This window comes from Dama dama, chromosome 6, assembly GCF_033118175.1.
Source record: "Dama dama isolate Ldn47 chromosome 6, ASM3311817v1, whole genome shotgun sequence".
Classification (NCBI taxonomy): domain Eukaryota; kingdom Metazoa; phylum Chordata; class Mammalia; order Artiodactyla; family Cervidae; genus Dama; species Dama dama.
The window spans coordinates 43444192-43466665 of NC_083686.1; the positions used below are offsets into that span (position 1 = coordinate 43444192).

The 22474-nt window shown below is 39.4% G+C and overlaps 1 protein-coding gene across 7 annotated transcripts in view; it reads right to left on the bottom strand.

Annotated features, from left to right (window-relative positions):
• Positions 1-4909: 4909 nt before the first annotated feature.
• Positions 4910-22474, bottom strand: part of PAICS (phosphoribosylaminoimidazole carboxylase and phosphoribosylaminoimidazolesuccinocarboxamide synthase) — a 36505-nt gene continuing 18940 nt past the window's right edge. For 2 of the 7 annotated variants that reach the window (XM_061145890.1, XM_061145889.1), the window contains 9 exons: positions 21833-21899; positions 17165-17362; positions 12029-12207; positions 10735-10914; positions 10523-10636; positions 9011-9094; positions 7982-8162; positions 6633-6791; positions 4910-5234 (listed from right to left, as the gene is read on the bottom strand). In XM_061145890.1, coding sequence (XP_061001873.1) covers positions 5068-5234; positions 6633-6791; positions 7982-8162; positions 9011-9094; positions 10523-10636; positions 10735-10914; positions 12029-12207; positions 17165-17362; positions 21833-21899 — 1329 coding nt within the window. In that variant the 3' untranslated portion in view covers positions 4910-5067. The other 5 variants (XM_061145893.1, XM_061145895.1, XM_061145894.1 and 2 more) reach the window with 5 other exon arrangements.

Consider the following 22474-nt stretch of genomic DNA (forward strand, 5'->3'; position numbering starts at 1 on the left):
CAGCTAAAAGTAGCGTGCGTTTCCGGGGCGACCGCTGTGGGCGGAGAAGTGTCCAGGTCTCTACAGGCGGAGCGAGGCAGAAGTCTGTGGAAGATGAAAGGTCTATGGCGTGATAAAATACCAACTAGAAACTGTAGGGAACCATTTGAGAGTAGGAGAGAAGTGGGGGGGGGGGGGGGGGGGAGAGAGAGAGAGAGGGCTTCTTGCTGCCTGGGCATACTTCATAGAGGTATTGCTATTTGAAGGGGATCTTGAAAGGTGATTAGGAAAACGGGTTAGTTTTGGGTCAGGTTCACGCAGAGAAGCGAGTATGAGGAGACGCACGGAAGAAAAGAATCAAGTGCAAAACAATTTGGTGAAAATCTTTTGTCTATCCTTTGTTTTGCATTTTGAGAGCAGTTAGCAGTAAGACCCGAAGGGTAATGTGTTTTGAGGTGAGAATTATCCAGGTTCAGTTCCTGGCTTTGTGACTCGCTAGATGTTTCGCTTGTGAACGTTAATATTAAAGTCCCAGTTTTCCCGGCTGTAAAAATAGGGATAATAATCATTGTTCCAGGGATAAACGATACTTCATGCCTCCTGGCATCGTAAGCACTCAAGTAGACATGGGGGCGGGGTGGAGTTTTTGTAAGACTTTAAGATGTGTTTGAATGTCAGGACAGAATACTGTCGAGTATTTTAATGTTTGTTATTTTTAAAAATTTTGTTTATTCATATAAGACCTGTGGCAGGTCTTAGCTGTGGCGGGGTGGGGGCGTCCGGTGTTTTCGTGGCGGGTGTATGGCATCTAGTTCCCTGACCAGGATCAAACCCAGCCCCCTGCATTGGGAGCACCGTCTTTGCCACTTGGATCACCAGGGAAGTTCTTGTTGGGTACTCTTGATGAGAATGAACATTTTATTGAACGCCTAGCCTGCACTCATTTCTTGTCCCGCTTCTACCGGTTCCTGCCACTGTCCTGCCCCCTCTTTGCCAGCAATCTAGCTCATTCTTTTTCATTCTTCAGTATTTCTGTTCTTTATCTTATCCGGTCCTAGGTTAAAAGTTACCTCTTTTGTCTTCGCAGACTATGCAAGTTTCCTCATTACAGGCTCTAATGGAGTTCTCTACTTCTGAGCACTGCTCATTGTTTAAGGCCTCTCTCCAGATGGACTATATTTGCCTTGTTTACTGTCGCATCCCTAGTATCTAGCCCACATCCTTGCATATAGTTGGTACTTAGCTTTTTAACTGAATGAGTTTTTGCTTATTTCTGCCCTGATCTGAGTTCCTTGTGAACAGAATCTATGTCCAGCTCATGGTCACTGCTATCTTTACTGTACCACCATGCTAGGTTAACAACTCTTCCCCAACTGTTTGAAGTTGTGAGAAGTTAAATGCAAAAAGCTCCACTGAAAGTAAGTTTTCATTGGCTTTCTGAGGACTGCTGGGCTGAAGATGGCAGGGAGAAACTGTGACTGTCCCATGGCATGGCATGTTTTATTTAAGTCACATCATGCTCTGTGCTTATTTTCCTATTTTTAGAGATTAAATCAGCTGAAGGGATATCAAATTCAAGGTAATTTTCATGGAACCAGTTCCACTCATTCTGTCCTCTACAGTCAGCCAAATAGAATTTCTACATGATGTATTCATGTGCTAGGATGTACTTTACATACATTGACTCGTTTAATTCACATAATCACTTGAGATAGGTAGTATTAATCCCACTTTACACATGAGGAAATGGGGGCACAAAAAAATTTAAATAACTTGTTGAAGGTCACATCTTCTCAACTGGATAACTGGATACAGTTAACTTTTTTTTTTCCCACTATTTATTTATTTACAGTTAACTTCTTAACCAATCTCCTCTAGTCCACATAACAGCAGAGAATGCTTTGAAACCTGTTGAATACATTATGTCAGCTCCTGCTCAAACCTACCAATAGTTTTTCCTGTCACACTTCAGGGTGGCCCATAGACCCTAAGAGATCTAGTTTTTGTTTTCGTCAACATTTCCTTCCACTCTTAACCCTTCCCTTGCCCACAGGGCTCCAGCAGTATCAGCATGTTTGCAGGTCCTCAAAAAGGCAAAGCTATTTTACTTTCTGTTCCTTTAGTCTGGGAAGGTACTTCCCCGTATCTTTGCATGGCTTGCTCTTCACATCCTGCCCTGCTTGCCTCAAACACATCCCTCATACCCAGTCACCGCCCTCTTACCCTGGGTATTCTTCATGTGCACTTATGCCTCCTCGCACCTATCCGATTTATCTTTTATGGCTATCCCGAAGAAAATGTAAATTTTGTGAGGGTGAAGGCCTTGTCTCTGTTACTTTCCTAGGGCCTAGAATAAAATCAGGCAAAACATGTATTTCACACATGGATAAACAAATAAAGCTTCACACAGGAGCTTATCTTTGTCTTTTATTTGGAGGCATTGTTTACATTTCAGAAGGCATTAAAGCAACAGCAATTTTAGGTGTGGCTTTATGTTATAAACTAGTGAGTTATTTGGACACAATTTTTCTTCCTCTTTTTAACTACAAGCCCACAAAGTCTAAACATCCAAAGATGGCAAACCAGGTAGGTTTGTGTAAGTTACTTTTTAGAACACAGTTAAAATACTTTTAAACACGTATTTACTCTAGCACTGATGAATTATACCATTGAGGATATATGTACTCTATTAAGAAACTAATGGTGAACATTATTATGACCATTAATAAAGGTCAGTCCTGGACACCAGTCTCAATGTTTGACATGTTTATGTACTACACAAGAACAGGCAGAGCTTCTGCTAGGTGGGACAGAAGAGCTGAAATAGCAGCCAACAAATATAACAACTATTCAGAGACCTTAAGAATCCCAAGTTCAAAGATGTTCAGATCAAATCTTTTTAATTGCTCTTGTGATCTAATGTGATCTAACTTAAGATAGAAAACTAAGCAAGACATGATTTTTACAATTCCCCCCATTTCTAGCAGACAGCTAGGCCTAGCACATCAGAGCATAAGGCAAATAAACTGTAAAAGTATATTTTCTCCTCTTTGGGAACTTACAATCCAACAGAGAAAGTACTTGTAGTCATTGTAGCTAGAGGAAGGTTTATTAGGGAAGGTTTAATGGAGACAGTGAAGATGAAGCCCTAGTAACTCGATTTTAATGACACACGAGGACATTCTAAGTCTGAAAACTATGAGAAAAGCAAGTTCTCTTGATAGGTTACATCAGTGATTCTTAACCTACAGACTATGGACAGATTTCAAGGGAACCCAGGAACCAGTGGAACACACTGAGAAATTCTGTGCAATTTTCTAGACAGAGGATCAGCAGCATTCTTATTTTCAAAGGAGTCTGTGTTGCAAAAGAAACTTATTTAAGAGTTTGTGTTTTAAGTCCTTGGACAATCTTTAAGAAGGTTAGGTTGAGAATGAAGATCTTCTAGACCAGGCTAATAACAGAATTTGACCCTTGCTTGAGATTTTGTAGATGATGGGTAAACAGTAAATTCAAGACTTGGTGATGAGTTAAAAATGAAAGGTCAGAGAAAACCATCAAGGATAAAATTAAGCTTCTGATTTGGGACAGTGAGTATAGCCAGCTATAGGCTTGGAAGATGGGTTAAGTTTGGAACATTCAGAGGGAAATGGAAAGCTGAAAATACAAGTTTACAGACATTCACTATAAAGATGATTATTCTAGCACTATTTGTAAACAATGGGCTGAACAGCAGGAAATACCAATAATTAAGTAAAAAGTAATATATGAGGAATGATCAAGACTAAGGTTGGAACAATTTGGTGTCTAGCCCAAGAAAAGGAATAATCAGGCCAGTTATACCCTAAAGAGATCATGTTAAGTAAGTGATAAGATGCTAGCCTGTTAACAGTTGAGAGGAAGGTGAAAAAGCACAGTGTAGGCCAGTGGCAAAAGTTTTCAGGACTTCATCTGCAGTGGAGACTCAGCACTCAGGGCTGGTGGGTGAGTAGGAAGGGAGGGACACAGATTAATTGGTAAAAACTGCCCTCTTTTCAAAGTGAACATATACATAAATTTTTACATGCAAGCTTAAGGGCTGTGTGGACGCTTGGATAAAACTTTTAATGATCTGTAAAATTTCCAAGGCTGCACAATGTAATACTGACTTCCAAATATGGTTTATAGACTCATGAAGAACTGTAATACTTTTCAGTAACAACTGCTCCTTTAGAGGTGCATTTTGCTCGGTATACTGCCCAGGCTTAATACTATGAACAAGAAAGAAACTAGTTATGGTCATTAACTGGGAGATTCCAATTTCTGAAAATGATGGTAGGCTGGGAATTGTTAGTCTGAATGCAATATATATTAGAATGAAAAGAATTCTATGACCTACAGAGCCTTGTAAGATTTATTAAATCTTTCATTGGCAATGACAAAGGTAACTACTTTTTTTCCCATTGGAAATTGCCTTAACACTTCATGGAGAAGTTCTCAGAAGTTCTCTATATGGCTTCCTTAGTGCCCCTTCATTTTATTTATGTCTGTCTTAGCCCTAGCATTAGTCTCGGCTTTGGTCAAAAAAAGGCAATATCAAACCCAGACTTCATCTCTACTTATAGCTAAATACAACATTATTTTCTGACATAGTGACTGCAAATAAAAAACCATGCCCTTAGAATTTTGTTAAGATCATACTGTGAAAAAGGCCTGTATTGTGTTTAACCACCCTTTCTAAGACACAACCATTTTACATTTCTAAAACTTATGGGCTGAGATGTAGAAAGTCAAGTAATAACTTTAGAGCTCTGTAATAGGACATTATTAGCATTTAATAAATATAATTAATTATACTGTCTACCTAACAATGACCATGTGGGTAACAGATTAATTTTGAATGTATAGTAATTTCACTACTTATAAAGAGACATTAATAAGTATGTACACATTTTACTAATCCATGAATCGAGAAAAGCATTTATTCACTTACAAATTTTATTTTTCTCTCAATGATCTAAAATCTTTTCATCTTGATTTTGGGGGGGGCGGGCAGCTGAACTAGAAAATTATAGTTTTCCTCCTAAAAAAATGCAGTGATGTTCTTTCTTATAAATTGGCCTCTCTGATTTTCTTGTCTGCCTGCTTCAAGGAAATCCATGTGTTTAATACACTTGCTCGCAGTCGGGCCCAGATCAGATGGTTATTTAATCCAAATATCTGAGCAGCAAACTGAGCTGATCCTTCTGGAGAAAGGATGGTCGGACAGCCAAGACCTATTGGTTCAGAAAAGATGCAACATTGAGCTCTAAGTAAAGTGAAAATACCACCTAGCAAATTATTTTATACTCTCAGAAGCCCCACCAGCCACAGACAATAAAGCTACTATATTATCCTTTTCTAAAGTAGGATCTGTGGATGGAGTTTCCATCTTTACTATCTGGAGTGATAAAGTGATAAATAATATTCATCGGCTAGGAACAGATATTTTATATATAACTATCACTCTTCTCCTTGAATCTACTTGCAAAGAAATTTACCTTTTGCAAAGTCCTTTTCATATATACTACCCTTTAACTCCCTGGTAAAAGGCCAGCAGCAACAAAATAAGGCATGAGGCTAATTGGGTAGAATCATCTCTTCTAGACAAACGAGGTAAGTTATTTTGGTAATTTTCTAGCTATTCCTTTTGTTTTTGCACTTGACTCATTCTAATAGTTTTAAGAAGCAATAAAAGTCAAATCCACAAAATAATTTTAAGAAATATTAGGTTATAAATTCAATACTAGTTCAGTAGATCTGTTAAGACAACAGAGTAAGTAACTTCTTAGGGGGCCACGCGTTGCTCAGACTGAGTTTTGGTTTTTGAGCTAAAGCCATGGCGGCCTTGTTTTCACTGGAGGACAGCTGCTTCACAGTGCCCTGTGAGTCTCCGCTGTGCCGCAGGGAGTCAGGCACACGGACACACGGATCTGCTTTTTCAGATCTCCCTCCCCCGTAGGTCGCCACAGACCACGGAGCAGCTTCCTGTGCTGCATAGCGGGTTCTCATTAGTCATCTGTCTTATACACAGCAGTGTACATGTGTCAGTCCTAACCTCCAGTTCATCCCATACCCCCTTCTCTCCCTGGTAACCAAGTAAGTTCATCAGGCAGTTTCTTGAGGTGATACCATTATGTCATTAGAGTCAAGGACTAGATAGGTTACAGATCCAAAAGCTCCCATTTCCCTAAATACTCTTGGAATTTATCAGGCTCTTTGATTCTCATGATCCCCAATAAGAATAAAGTATAAATCACAAGAATATTTAATTTGTATTAATAACTCAAATTTATACAGACCCACTACTTACTACATAACTAATATCAGCCAAATTAATTTAAGAAAAGTCAGTTCCTTTGGGAACATGTCAGAAGACAGATGTGAATGTGGTATTATGGTTATGATTTTAAAATTAGTCTTTATCACTTAGAAAATAAGTATTTAAGTATAAAATGCCATCATGTCTCAGATCTGCTTTACATAATGCAGCAGGAGAGGACTACAGGTGCAGCAAGATGTGAATTTCTGAAGCTGGGTAACAGGTATATGAAATTTCATTATGTTATTCTCTCTACCATTGTGCATATTTGAAGCTTGTGAATAAAAGTCTTTAGAAGATTCAGTTATCTTACCACTGGGTAATCGAAGAGAAGACCACACATCCTGAGCTCCCCAGTCTGGAGTGAGAGGAGGACAGCTGATAACTGGATATGCAGTGTTACCAGACAACACCGGCCCTAAACCATTGCTTCTGCCTGCCACTGCCACAAATACAGTAGGAATGCCATCCCCTAGGTAAACGACAAATTGTAATTACACTAAGCACTCAAAAGAGATTTCAACATAGTTTTTAAAAAAAGGGGTCCCTGTGTAGTAACTCCCTGAGTTCCTTTAACAGGAGTCTCTAGATAAAGCACTATATTAAGACACTATTATTAAATATATATTCAAAATACAAGGTTCATCCTGCCACTTACTGGATGTCAAGCAATGAAGTGGCAAGAAGAGTTCTGACCATCTTTGAGATCTGTAGCATTAAGGAGGTGTTAACACACGGGTGTGAGAGAGGGAATGTTCAAAGGCCCTTGCTACCATTGCTGCTTTGGCTCACCGAAGCAAAGAATGACACCACCTGACCCGCAGGGTATGGCAGACACGCAGTTAACAGACACTAGAGGTTGAGGGACACTTCTTAAGGAACTGAATTCAATAACAGAGTACCCCAATATTTAAGACTCTTCAATAAATTTTTTCTCACATCTCATAAACATCTTATTCTTTCATAAATTCCTAAGTTATTTGTTTCCTACAGCAGTCTACTTGGAATCCAAAATTTTATGTTTGCATTTTTCTGAAGAGAAAGAGACCTGGTTTTTATTAGCTTATTGTAGGGGTCTGGCCTCCACCCACCTCCCAAAAAAAGCTCTTAAAAATTCAGTAACTGTACTCCTATAGCAACTACCTTTAGAAGGAATATACAACCAATATTTTCTCCAGTTGAGAATCATTCCAGTCTATAGCGCTCCTTATTTTAGATGCTATCCCATCAAGACATTTCTTTTATATACTAAATTCTGAAATTGTTCCTTCATTTCATGTTTGACTGTCTCCCAGGAAAGGCCGACCATTAGAGATACCTGAGAGGACCTGCAGCTTCAACCTCAGCCCTTTCTTCTGTAATTGATGTGAGGTCTATTTTCTGTTACAGGGTACTAGAAACAGTGCTTGAGGGGATTAGGTAAGGACTAATTCTAGTCTTCATTTTCCTCCCATGCTTGCATTTTCAATTTTTTCTCTCTGATCCATTCTTTTATAAGCTCCTAGAGCACCTTAAAGATTCTGGAGGCAAACATCATGAAAGTTTAAAATTTTTTCCCTTAGAAATGCAGAAAATTATTTTTCAGCATTATTAGTCTAAACATAAAATTTTGGGGCAGAATCAGGAGAACTTCCTGAAATGCTCTATTTATTCAACATTTACCTTCATACTCAGCTTTAATCCTCAGAGTTTCATCTGGTCCTTTATGCGCAGAGGTGACCCTAAGTTCACATGGAATGCCAAAATCTCCACAAGCCTTCCTAATTTTTTCACAGTGATTAAGATCAGAGGTTGAGCCCATCAATACTATAACCCTGCACTGACTTTCTGGTTTCAGAAGCAACTGGAAAAGAAAAACATGAATATGCAAAAGAAGGCAAAGATAAAAATGGATTAATATGGGAATGAGTATTGTAAGAACAGTTTACAATAAAATTACAACTTGACACAGTATTTCTGTTCTTAAGAGACCAAATTTAAGACAAGCAGAACAAAATGATAGAGGATTTATTTTTCAAAATAACCTCTCTATATAAAAGAAAGTGGCCTTCCTAATTAAGACCTAATGAGTAAGATTTTTAATCAGATAAATTATGTTTACTATTATAATAAAAAAACAATTAATATTCAGGAAGCTGTAAAATAGTTCATCAAAGATTTTTAGTACACTCTGTTTAACACGTTTTAAGCCAAGATAGAAGTCATGTTATAAATATTTGCAGGCTAGCTGTGTGGAATTTAAAATGCACGTTCCCATGGAAATGATGTTCTAAAAAGTAGTTATTACCCTTGGATAACCATAAACCCCATTCAGTTTCCATGGAATTATAGCAATAATAAAAATATAAACTTTAAAGTGACATTTTAATGTCACATGGAGTTCCAATTCTATACTCTTGCTAGGGACTCTGAGTAGCAACAGAAAGGTGAGTAGGAAATGTAAGGTTCCCCTGCAGGGGACAAGGAGGAAAGGATTCCAGGTTGCCCAGTAGTATCTGGGAGGCAGATTGGCCAGTTTCATTGCAAGGGGTTCCAGTGTCCCAGTGAGGACAGTTCAGCTGGGACATTTTTTTAAAGTGCTCCCTTCTTTAAAAGTCATTGGAAAAAAGAAAAGCAATGCACCCTCTCACTTTTTTTCTTTCTGAAGCAAAATTTTCTTGGAGAAAAACACATAATATATGAAAGGTTTACCTCTACTCTTTCTGCAACCCACTCAAAATTCTTCTTTACCATCTGCAGCCCTTCAGGAGTTACTTCCTTGAGATCACGATATGACTAGAAAATAAGAAAGCTTAGAACATAAATACCAGACATGCATGAGCCCCCCCATCCCAAACACCCAGCAACTACCTCCGGCAAGCAGAGTGGGTTAATTTGAGCCACCATTATAGAGACTTATGACCTCTCACCCAATTCCCAGACCCAAGTCAGTTCAGAGAGCCAGAGTTTATTGACTGAAAAGGAGATTGGGTAAAGTATTCTACTAGTAATATTCTTCCTATCTGAAATGACTTGGTTTCTGAGTTTAGGGTACAGATTATGAAGTTTGCATAGCAAAAGATGTATCTGAAAAATATATCTGAGCCTACAAACTCATCTCTTGAATTAGACTAGAGAAGTTCAGATAGTGATGAATTCTTGCAGTTTCATTCAAAGATAACTGCTTCCTACACGAGCAATTATTAGCTGCCCTGACAGTTCTTACATATTAAGTATAGAGAAGATCTTGCCCTAATTTTGTTTTTTCATAGGAGAGAACAGAATTGGAGCCTGGTAAGAGCTTAAGACCTGGGGTAGAGTTCCACGTCTGCCACTTGCTCTTTTTTAGAGATTTTTATTTGCATTTGGTGGGGGGGTCAGCAATTATTCCCAGGGCTTAAGTCATCGTTTCTTCAGGGCAACCCCCTCTTCTGGTTCAGGGACAACCTGTTCTTTTTCAGGAAGGATCATCTCAGTGTGGCAGGGAGAGCTCATGTATGGGATGATCTGACCGCTGTGCTCACTTGGATATGCTCAATGACCAGAGAATCCACATCTAAGCTCGTAAGTTCAGCATTACCCTCTGCATTTTTGAGCATGTGCAGTAAAAATTCAGCACTCTTTTTGGGCCACTGACCCTGCGTCCAGCCCCACTGTTTGGCCTCGGCACACCTACCAACTCTACCATTGTAACGATGGATGGCACATATAGCTTCCATAAAGGGACATCTTTCAGACTGGTGGCTTTTCAGATATGCATACCCTGGGCATTTTCATGAGTGTTCTTAACACGAAGATTTGAACCCCTTGATTTGCATGATTTTGTAGAGTTCTCTGGGTCAAGTGAATAGCAAACCATTTTTATAGGTCACCTCAGGTCAGGCCACTTAGCAGAAAAGCCCTGTCACTTACTCTTGTTAATTGTGAAGATATCTATAACCTTAGAGCCTTAGTTTTCAATTAATCAAAAAAGGGTAATATTTGCTCTGTGTGAGATAATAAATGAGAAATCTGCTTCATAAATGTAAAGTATTATACCTATCCTTTTCTCCAGGATATATTATACATAGAAGATATTTATCTTTAAAAATAAATAGCAATCAACAACTCGGGCTCATGTCATCAGAAATAATAAGTACCTTTCCTTTTCCTCCCATCTTCCCTTTCTCTTCTATCCCAGCCTGATCTTGCAAAGGATTAAGGAAAGCCTGAATCATTACCTACCTGTTTGTCTTTTTGCTGAGTTCGATCTCCTGATGGCCAGAGTCTCCAGGAATCATTATCAATAACATCAGCAAGGACAATTTCTCTGGTGGTTACATCAACACCAAATTCAATCTAGAAACAGCATATCAACAAAGAGTTTTTTAACACTATACTACTAAAGACAATTCTCAGTTATAATCTTTACTTTCAAATCTCCATTTTATTTGTACCTTCATATCAACTAGTGTACAGTTCTGGGGCAACCAGGATTTCTCCAGTATTTCAAAAATAGCCTGCGTAGCATGACTCATGATATCCACTTCAGTTTGTCCTATAACAAGTCCAGCAAAGCAAAAATTTGCAGCAATTAGCTGTTCCTCAGACCACTGTGGATCATTATTGGCATCATCCTGAGAAAAAAGTATAGGAGTACAAGTAACTTAAATATAAAATATTTGAAATTTTCAGACAAACTGAGCATGATGAATTCCTCAGAAACATTCACTTTTGCTAAAGATTTAACTTTTGTTTAAAATACCCTTTAATTCACAACAATCTATTTTAAACTTTTCTATTTTCAATAGCTACTTTAAGATTCAGTATTTTGGAGTAACTTATTCTAAGTCATAAAGTACTTTTAAAGAATTTGTTTTCTCTATATAAATAATTTAAATAGAAGTTTATGATTTTTATTTTTTCTTAATCAGTCAATAGAGATGGTAAGAAGACCAAAACACATTCTATTTCAACAAAATCCTTGCAGAATGCAACTTTCATAATCCCTTGACCTTACTTTCAGTAAGAATTTATACAAGACTATAAGTCTTCAAGAACGTTACTCGGTAATTCAAGAGACTCATACAATGTAAAGAGATTGGTAAAAAAATAAAATACTTTCATTTTATTCTAAGTAGTGTCCCAACTGTACGTGAAGTTTTTCTTTTATGGATTCTTGATTTGTATAATTATAAGACAAATGCTTTAAACTGTGCAGTTCACTGATGCACAATGACACTGCTTCTGAAATAGAAGAAATATGCTTAAAAGCATGAAAAGAGATGAAAAGAGAGAAGCAGTTTCAGAAAAGAAAACCAACACAAACTCATAACTACTGACTTCTACATCTTCTGTTGTATGATTCTGCTTAAAAGACACATTAACAACAACTTTCTGTATTAGAACATAAAAAGATCCCTCATGTTAGCCTTCAACAGTAGACTTTAAAATTTACTGAATTGTTCCTTTTCTCTTCTTCCTAATGACTGCTAATTTCAATTTGTTCTTTTTATTCATCATCTTCTTCCAATGTAAGATAAATAGATTTTCAAAGACATTTTCTCCTAAATTTTTGAATTATCATTACTAACTGAAGTGTACATTCTCCACAAATATTTCTGGGATGATAATTTTAGTATCAAAAACTTAAATAGAAAAAAATAAAGCTTAAATAGTATTTAAATCTTTTGACTCTGTGATAAACCTGTTGCTCAGTTACAGTAAGACAGGGAAGTATAAAATAATTACCTTAAAAAACATCTCCACTTTAGGTGGGTAGAACTTATATCCTTCCTTAACACCAGGATTTCTTTTGAGAAAAGAACCAGTTGCTATTCTTCTACAAACCCATTCAATTGGAATCATTTCACACTTCGGTGCAACAAAAGCTGTCTCCCCACATTTTCTGGTGAAAGCAGTTTTGATACCTACATATTGATAACAAAAAGAAAAAAAAAAGCATTAAAATTATATTTAAAAAGTTAGATCTGAGGCATAATAAAACTCTACCCTTTATAAAAAACAAAACAAAAACTCTGTGTAGGGAGGTGGGAGGGAGGTTCAAGAGAGAGGGGACATGCCAATACCAATGGCTGATTCATGTCACTATATGGCAGAAACCAACACAATATTGTAAAGCAATTATCCTCCAATTAAAAAAAAAATCCTGCATAGCTAAATGCATTACACTTAAATGGCACTATCAAAAATAAATATAATTTTTTAAAAACAGGCAGAAGTAGGAAAAAAATTTTAATATGGCTTTCTACTGCCTATCAAAATATTCAGGAATATTTCATTTTACGTTGCAAGGCAAATTATATACTGATTCTAAAAATCTGAGTTCCAGTGTCTCTTCATTCATTCTTTCAAAAAATATTTGAGTGTCTCCTCTACCACTGTGCACCTAACTGCACAAGGCATGTAAGTACCTAAATGGCACTCAATTATCTCTGAATCAGATCCGGTGGCAGGACTGTCACATTCATTGGTCCAGTATTATATGAGCCTTATAAAATACTAATTTATCACAATCAGATAGAGCCCTAAATTTTGGACAGCATTTTTCTCTTAATATTTAAAGCAAATAATCCTTGAAAAAGGCATTCAACAGGTACCAGCAAGAACACAGTGACCAATCTGCCTAAGAGCAAAGAAAATATTTGTTCTTCCTCTCTTCTCTCTTTCTCAAACTGTTACTGGAAAACTAAGATAAACAGCTGCCTTATGATGTTTGGACTGGGGCTACTTTATGTGGTGGCCTTGGAAAATAACTTCTCCAATAACAGTTACAATATATCATAAGCTGTATGTTGCAGCAATTCCACATATACACAAAAGGACTGAAAGCAGGGACTCAAACAGGTATCTGAACACCAGTTTCACTATGTTCACAGTGTTTTGGCTATTAACAGTAGCCAGAAGGGAGGAAAGGACCCAAGTGTCCAACAAGAGATGAGTGGAGTGGACAGACAAAGTGTAGTTACACAAGTGAATTACTGCTCAGTTACAAAAAGGAGGACATTCTGATACATGCTACAACATGGATGATTCGTGAAAACATTATGCCAAGTGAAGTGAAGGTTAGAACTGTAATGCTACTTACAGGAGATACCTAAAGTAGGCAAGTTCATAGAAACAGAAAGTAGGAGAGAGGTTACCCGGGGAGATTATTGTCTAATGGATTAGAGTTTCAGTCTGGAATGATGAAAAAGTTCTGGAAATTGACAGTGGCAATGGGTTGCACAACACTGTCAACATACTTAAACGTCAGTGAATTGTACACTTAGAAACAGTTAACAAGGTAAATTTTACATGTGTATATTTTACCACAATTTGCACGACCTACCTTAGGTCAGGCACTATAAATTCGGTTTCTGTTTGCTTAATCCTCATGACACCTGATAAGGTGTGATGATCTTCCCAAGAAACAGGGGACACTGAGGCACAGTACTTATGGAGGCCACAACTAGGCAAGGCAGGGCTTCCAACGCAGTCTGAACTCTGCAGGCTGCCTTACTCTATGCTCTCCTGGAGGTGTTACTGTATCATCACACTAATGTGAATTAAAATACCTCCTGGAAACCTGCATGGGTTTAACATAACCATGCTCATCTTTAGGCTACAATATTAGCACCTCCAATCCCAATCTAAACCTCTAATAAGATCAAATTTTTATCATCAAAGGACTGAAGATCTTTGATCTTACCTATGTATGTATCCACAGGTGAAGGGAACCTACATTTATGGAAACCTTGCATCATGCTAAGTGTTTTACATGTTATCTCATTTAACCATACATAAAATTTTTGAACTAGCTGCTATCATTCACATTTTACAGTGAAAGAAATAGAGGCTCACAGAAATAATTTAGTAAGTGAGGTCATGCTGCTAGTAAGTAATGGAGCCTGGACCTAAAATGCACTATATCCAGTTCTGAAACCTGTACGATTTTCTTTGTACTCCCTCTGGGTTTGACCAGGAAGATTCAATTAAAATAGGGAAAAGAATAAACTATTCTATACTGTGTGGACAGGAACTCTGGGAAAGAATGTTAAAAGTGTATGTAAAATACTTAGGCCACCTTAATCTTTAACAAATGATTGGGCTCATAGGCAGTCAGGAATTTAAATCAATCCTTGACTTGAGGTGGTAACTACATAACTAGGTCTAAGAGCTCTTTTTACCCAGTAGTCATATTTGCTTATTGTCTACCAAGCTTTACAGATTACAAATCTATTGCTTAAATATAAACAATAGTTACTGTAACTCATAGGAAAGTCCTTCCCTGTATCTAAGGGAATCAAAACTACATAGAATCAACTTATGGTAGTCATACAAAAGAAACCTGCTTCTAAGACAAAGGGATTCAGTTTAGATGGTATAATGATTGTTTCTAACACATACACAAAAGAACTTCCCCCATTAGTCTCAGTTGTTTACAAAATTCAAACTCCTACCAAGACTACTAAGAAAATGTAAATGTCACTTCACATTATGAATTACAACGTCCAAGTATGACAGCTAATCAGCCCAGCTAACCCTGGCACCATCCCTGTATTAAGGCTCCAAGCTCCCCAACTGTGGTTTAACTGTGAGACTGTTAGTCATATCACTACTACCACGTCTCAATGTAACCACACCAGGTTTCTGTGCAAGAAGGAACTGAAACATCAAAGGTTAACATTTGATTTTTAAGCACAGAGACTAAATCCAGGAACTTCAAAATTCCTGTATAAGCGTTAGTTCACTATATAGCATGTACAGTGTTATTTCCTATATCTATACCTATTACTAGTGCAGTCTTTTATAGTTTGTTTATGAGTGACAGAGAAAACTAGAATCCTGATTTACTGATTCTCATTTCGGTGCTTTTCTCACTCAAATTTCCAGAAATAACTTAATTTGGAACATATCCATGGTTATAAAGAAAGCAGTTTTAAACAGACCACTGATGGTCAACTAGACATACCATTTAACAATTAGCAAGTAAAAACTCCATAAATAAGGCTTAAAAGAACTCTTAATCTGTACCCTAAAACTAACAATCTGTTATGAATTTTTAAAACTTTTAGATTTGCCTTAATTTCACATTTAATTTGCCTCCATTTCAATATAATGGAGAAGGCAATGGCAACCCACTCCAGTACTCTTGCCTGGAAAATCCCACAGACGGAGGAACCTGGTCGGCTACAGTCCATGGGGTCACAGAAGAGTCAGACAAGACTGAGTGGCTTCACTTTCACTCTTCACTTTCATGCACTGGAGAAGGAAATGGCAACCCACTCCAGTGTCCTTGCCTGGAGAATCCCAGGGACGGGGAGCCTGGTGGGCTGCCGTCTGTGGGGTCGCACAGAGTCTGACAGACTGAAGCGACCTAGCAGCAGCAGCACAGTATATAAAACCCAGTATACAGCACCTTTCCACACCTTCTGTGAACCAAGTAACTTTCGTTCAGCGTGCTAAATAGATAATTGCTGGAGTACTTCATTTGCGTGACCAACTTTCCCAGCTGCATGCAGGCCTTTCAGAGTCAGACTGCATCACCCTAATTCACTCTCCTGAAGCCCTGGAAAGTACACTGAATAGGTGTCTTATTAAATAAGCAAATAAAAGAACTCGGGCCTGTACATATCTTCCACTGCTTTAATCCCATAGCTACGTGCTACTATGGGGACACAGAAGCTAGTTATATTGTTAACAACTTATAGTGTTAAGCAACTATAAAAATTTTTAACATGTTCAGAGAGGAGATAACTTGTGAGGTTAAAAAAGGATCAAAGGATCATTTATCTGTACTGCAAGAGGAACCTAATACTAATTTGATGTTCTCTCTAGAAATCTACTCAGTTACTGGAAAACCACCATTCAAGGAAACCGTGAAGTAAAAATCCTGGGTTGCATTATTTAAGAACTGAGGGAAGTGCTTTAAAATTATGTAATATTTTTACCTTCAATGTATAGGCGATTTATGATATGGATGACAATTTAGGTTGGCAATTAAACATATTTTTTGGTCACAGTAATTAAAAATGGGAAACAGGGTACTCTGGAAAAGGCAAAAGTACTCAAGCACGTATTCTATACTGACGGAAAGAATTTAACTTGAATTACCTTGTTTCTTTCACTCCAACTGCCCTCCACAGAATGTTTTGATCTGGATTTCATCTTTCAAATAGATTTCACTATTGGAAACAGTCTTTACTCAGTTTTAGAGTAGGAGGTAACCCTGGACATCTTGATCTAGTCCAAATCCCTCACGTGGGGAATGGCAGGATGAGAAGGTGTGGTTGTAGTCTTCAATCACTTTTCAGGGCTTTCAAGTGGAAGAGGGATTTGAAATTCTGTATTACCTCCAAGGGGCAGAGCAAATTTATGCACACAGACTTTTAGGGGTTAAATTCATCAATCAGAGCTGCCAAACACCAGAATATATTTCTTTCACAGGTTAAGTTCCTTAAGTTCCTTCATAGGTAAGCCTTTCCTAAGATGTCCTAGGAGAGGGAAGTTGCAGAGAAGATATACATGCAAGACAAAAACTGTAGCAAACTGTTGAAATTCCTCTTAACTAAATGATACTACTTAGTAATTCCAAACCAAGTAAAGTGTTACAGTTATATGTAAATTTCCGGTATAATTTAAATAAGTGTAGCATGTGAGGCATACCCAAACATGTTGTTAATCCAAATAACCTCCTTAAAGAGATCGGAGTGGTATGTGTGAAAGGGGAGTCACTTACCTGCTTCCTAAAACAACTGGAAAAAAAAAAATCAACTGGTAATCAACATCTTATTAACCCAAAAAATGTCATTTCCCAATAAAAAGAACCAGTAAGTATACGTGAGAGAGACCACAAAGAGGGAGGCTCCTGGGAGAGCCACTCACCTGCTTCCTGTAACAACTGAAAAATACAGCTGGTAATTTTATTTGAGATTGCAGCTTTTCCTTCAAGGTGATTCTTTCTGGCTGCATTTCCTGCTGTAATCTGGTCCTTGGACTGCAGGAGGACTTTTCCTGGACTATCCAACAATTCATAGACTTCTTTTGTTTTACCCTCATAGAGTTTTTTACCAATCTTCAGTACTGTGGAAATAAAATGGAAACATCAAATTTCAGGAAATTTCGTGCAAAAGATAATTGAGAAGAATTATCTAGAATGATGAATCAGTATGCATACAGAGCAATCAAATAATTTTAATAAAAAAATTAACTCATCTGCCTAGGTCTTTATGCCCTACAAAGTATTTTCAATGCACCATCACATTTCACCCGTACAATTTCGTCAAGAATTACAATTATGCAAATTATCATACAGATTAGGAAACTAAGTACCAAAAAGATGCCACATAGTTAAGAAATGGCAGAGCCAGAAAAAACCTCGTCTCCTGATATCTAATGGTACACTGTGCTCTTTCCACCCTCAATTTGTCTCTCACATTAGAACTGAAGTAGAATCAGTTAAGATACATTAAAATTAATGTGACAACTAGTAATTTCATATATATACTCATAATAGAATTAACTAAAATAGCTTGCAGGAGGAAATGCTATATTTTTCCCTACTTCTGTTTTCCATGGCAAGCAAATGGGCAAGTTCAGCCAGATGGTCTTCTTGATTTCAAGTCAATGTGCAAGAGGAGGCACCTCCATCCACTGCAGTCAACCGACCCGGAAGCACTTCTATTTTTCTACTCCTGCTTCTCTACCCTTGAACCCCCCTCCTCACTGACAGTTACAGAAAACTGTGAGAAGTAAGGGCAAGAGCATCCAATTGATGCAGGTCATCAGACATAAAGAAAAGTAGACTTTGGTCATTAGAAAGAATGATTTTGATGAAGATCAGGGATAACAGAAGTTTAAGTACTTAAAATTTCCAGGAGGAGAAACCACCACCCCTCATTCTTCCACAACACTGAGTCATTCTCAGCATCTGCATTTTTCAGGGTCCATGTGCCAGGTACTAAGGATGTACCAGTAAACCACGTTCCTGCTCTCAGGAGGCCAGAGTCTGAGAGAAGCTGAAATTAACCATCATAGTAAGCATAATGTACAGAGTATGGGATCACAGGTTCAGAGCAGGACCACTTAACCTAACCTCTGTCATCTAGAACAAAGTGAGGGTTAGGCTGAGATCTGAGGCACGGTCAAGGGGTAGGGAGCGGCAGTGAAAGGCCAGGGTGTGAAAGTGCATGGCAGAACTTCAGCATGTTTGCAACACTGCATGTGTGTACACTCCTGCTGGGCAGAGAAGTGGGTGGGGGCAGCAGCTGAGAAGTCGAAGGAAAGGCAGGAGATAAACCTGAAGAAGAGGCAGAGGTCACATCAACAGGGAGTGAAGATAACCATTAAAAGAGACAGTTACAACTCAGTTCAATGGCTGCATCTGCAGGGTACATAATTCAGAGGACCAATCCCCATCCTCTTATTGTAATGTCTTGATTCACTGACAAGGTTTAAAAGGTCCTTCCAAGATGTAGCACTAGCTTAGCACTCCAAATTCAGATTTCTTTATTCCCTTCCTAGAACCCTAACTGCACTCAATATGCCAGCAAATTTGGAAAACTCAGCAGTGGCCACAGGACTGGAAAAGGTCAGTTTTCATTCTAATCCCAAAGAAAGGCAATGCCAAAGAATGCTCAAGTTACCACACAATTACTCATCTCACACGCTAGTAAAGTAATGCTCAAAATTCTCCAAGTCAGGCTTCAACAGTACGTGAACTGTGAAAATTCCAGATGTTCAGCTGGATCTAGAAAAGGCCGAGGAACCAGAGATCAAACTGCCAACATCCGCTGGATCATTGAAAAAGCAAGAGAATTCCAGAAAAACATCAATTTCTGCTTCATTGACTATGCCAAAGCCTTTGACTGTGTGGATCACAACAAACTGTGGAAAATTCTTAAAGAGATAGGAATACCAGACCACCTGACCTGCCTCCTGAGAAATCTGTATGCAGGTCAGGAAGCAACAGTTAGAACTGGACATGGAACAACAGACTGGTTCCAAATTGGGAACGGAGTTATGTCAAGGTTGTATATTGTCACCCTGCTTATTTAACTTATATGCAGAGTACATCATGAGTTCATCATGGGTGAAGCACAAGCTGGAATCAAGATTGCTGGGCGAAACATCAATAAACTCAGATATGCAGATGACACCACCCTTACGGCAGAAAGTGAAGAGGAACTAGAGAGCCTCTTGATGAAAGTGAAAGGGGATAGTGAAAAAGTTGGCTTAAAACTCAACATTCAGAAAACTAAGATCATGGCATCTGGTCCCATCACTTCAGGGCAAACAGATGGGGAAGCAATGGAAACAGTGATAAGACTTTATTTTTGGGGGCTCCAAAATCACTGCAGATGGTGACTTGGAGTCTTGAAATTAAAAGACACTTGCTCCTTGGAAGAAAAGTTATGACCAACCTAGACAGCATATTAAAAAGCAGAGGTGTTACTTTGCCAACAAAGGTCCGTCTAGTTAAAGCTACGGTTTTTTCCAGTGGTCATGTATGGATGTGAGAGTTGGACTATAAAGAAAGCTGAGCACCAAAGAATTGATGCTTTTGAACTGTGCTGTTGGAGAAGACTCTTGAGAGTCCCCTGGACTGCAAAGACATCCAACCAGTCCATCCTAAAGGAAGTTAGTCCTGAATATTCATTGGAAGGACTGATGCTGAAGGTGAAACTCCCGGTACTTTGGCCACCTGATACGAAGAGCTGACTCATCTGAAAAGACCCTGATGCTGGGAAAGACTGAAGGCGGGAGGAGAAGGGGACGACAGAAGATGAGATGGTTGGATGGCATCACCGACTCGATAGACTTGGATTTGGGTGGACTCTGGGAGTTGGTGATGGACAGGGAGGTCTGGCATGCTGCAGTCCATGGGGTCGCAAAGAGTCGGACACAACTGAGCGACTGAACTGAGAACCTAACTTCCTATAATCTCTAAATCCTCCTCTCAGGGTTCCGACATGCTCCTTCGTAGGCCCTGAACACTGTTTCCTCCACTTCCATTCCACTACTCATCTCTTTCAGGTCTCACAGGCCATGATGGTTGAGTTTAGACCTTATCCTGAGAACAACCACAAAGCTTAACTAACCACATCAGTAAAATGGCAGATGTCTGTTACAAAGACTATTATGACTTCTGTGTGGAGAATGAGATGAGGCAGGGGTGAGTGGAAGAAAACTACCGACGGACAGACCAGTTAGGATGCTGTAGCAGCAAGCCAGGTGACAAATAACCTGGGCTAAAGAAAAAAATGTGGGATAAGTAAGACTCAAGCTATTTAAAAGGTAAAAGTTTTAATAACAATTGATTCAATATGGGCAATAGAAGGGAAAGTTGAGGATGGTGCCTAGGTTAGATAAAAAGAAGTCTGTACCCAATGCTACTCCCTCTCAATTCAGTTGAATCTGCATTTATTTACTTATGTCCATACCACTGTGGCTTGTGGAATCCTAGTTGGCCAAACTGCCCCCTGCAATGGAAGCATGGAGTTCTAACCACTGGGCCATTAGGGAATCCCCTGAATCATTATTTATTACCTACTTGCATCTCTATCCATTAATAGAAATAACATAACATCATAGAAGACAATTGCTACCACTGTCAAAATGCTTGCTATAAATTCATAGATGAATTCAAAAGAGGCTGATGAGGACTGAGAATAATTCATGGAATTGAAATTTAAGAGTACTTTAAAGTACAGAACTTCCGCAAAAAGATAATAACATCTAGGATGGTGCTGTCCAATAAAGGTACCCACTAGCCACAGGTGCCTATGAAACATCTGAAATGTGGCTACTCCAAATTGAGATGATGTAAGTGTAAAATACACAGTGGATTTCAATATTTTTTTAAAAACTAGCAAAAATCACAATTTTTATAATGATTATGTGTTGAAATGGTACTACTTGGGATATAGTTTATCAGTAAAAATAGCACAAACTGTCTTTCTAATCACGCATGGACAAAACAATTATATATAAATATGTAACATGATAAATGCACAGTGAAGCAAGAAATTTTTTGCCTGGTGGTTTTGGAACTCTCATTGGCATAAAATGGCTAAAACAAACAAAATCTCGACAGGAAATAGAAAATTTTTCAGAAGGTTCAGTTATTAACTTTCTGAAACAGGTTATTATTAACCTAAAGGGAAAAGCAAGACTTTGGTTTCGGGAGTCAACATTAGATGTTCCTGCGTTTGTTTTGCAACACCTATTGATTGCAAACGCGAATTGCAGGTATCTCTCCAACTTCTGGCCATCTCTCGTTCCAATGACCCTTTGCGCCTTTTCCTCATTCCATGAGAAGTTCTGGATGTTACAAAAAGTTCGGAGGCCCCGGAGCGCTTTGTTTCCAACGCACCGCTCGGCAGCGTCAGGGACACGTGCCCGCGCGTCCAGTGGCCTAGAGAGGCGCGCGCAGGAAGACGGGGCACAGTCCGGGGAAGGATGCCGTGGGGAGCCAGAGAGAGCGCACAGGCCAGCGTGAGAGAGGCGGGAAGACCGCGGAGTCCCAACTCCTGCGGACGCCAGTTAACTCACCTTCGACTGCCGCCATTGTCCGGAGTGGTCCGGGAGCTTCGGCCGCGCTGGGAAGAGACGCAGGACTCTGGAAAAGAACCGCGATCAGAGAGGCTCACGGGGCGGGGGAGGGAGGCACCGCCCACAGACACGCCCCTGGCCGGGCCGCGTGACCCATAGCGCCCCCTCCGGGTCTCTTCGAACATCGCCGCGGCCCCGGAACATTGGGGGTCCCTAACCTACCCAGAGGAACCCATCCCGGAGCAAGGCTTCCCGCTGCGCAGGCGCAGCGACGCGGGCCGCCCCCCCCCCCCCCCCCCCCGGCGCGGGCGCAGTTCCTGGAAGAAGAAAAATGGCGCGCACTGGCGGCCCCTCCCCACTTTACCGCCGCTCGCTGACCGGGCCCCCTCCTCGCCAGAGAGAGCGGGTCAGAAATTGGAGCATACCAAGTAGTGATGGCTCGGGGGAAAGCATATGAGGAGGGACATACAAAGTGTGTATCCTCTGGGAGAGAAATGACATTAACCCCGTAAGTCCCACCACCTTCGTCTTCGGTGCTAGAAAATAACGGAGAGTTCCACGTGCAGAAAAATTATCCTCCCACAGGCCTCAGGGGGAGGGCTAGCTCCACCCCCACAGGGCCCGTGGCTCCGCCCCTCAGCC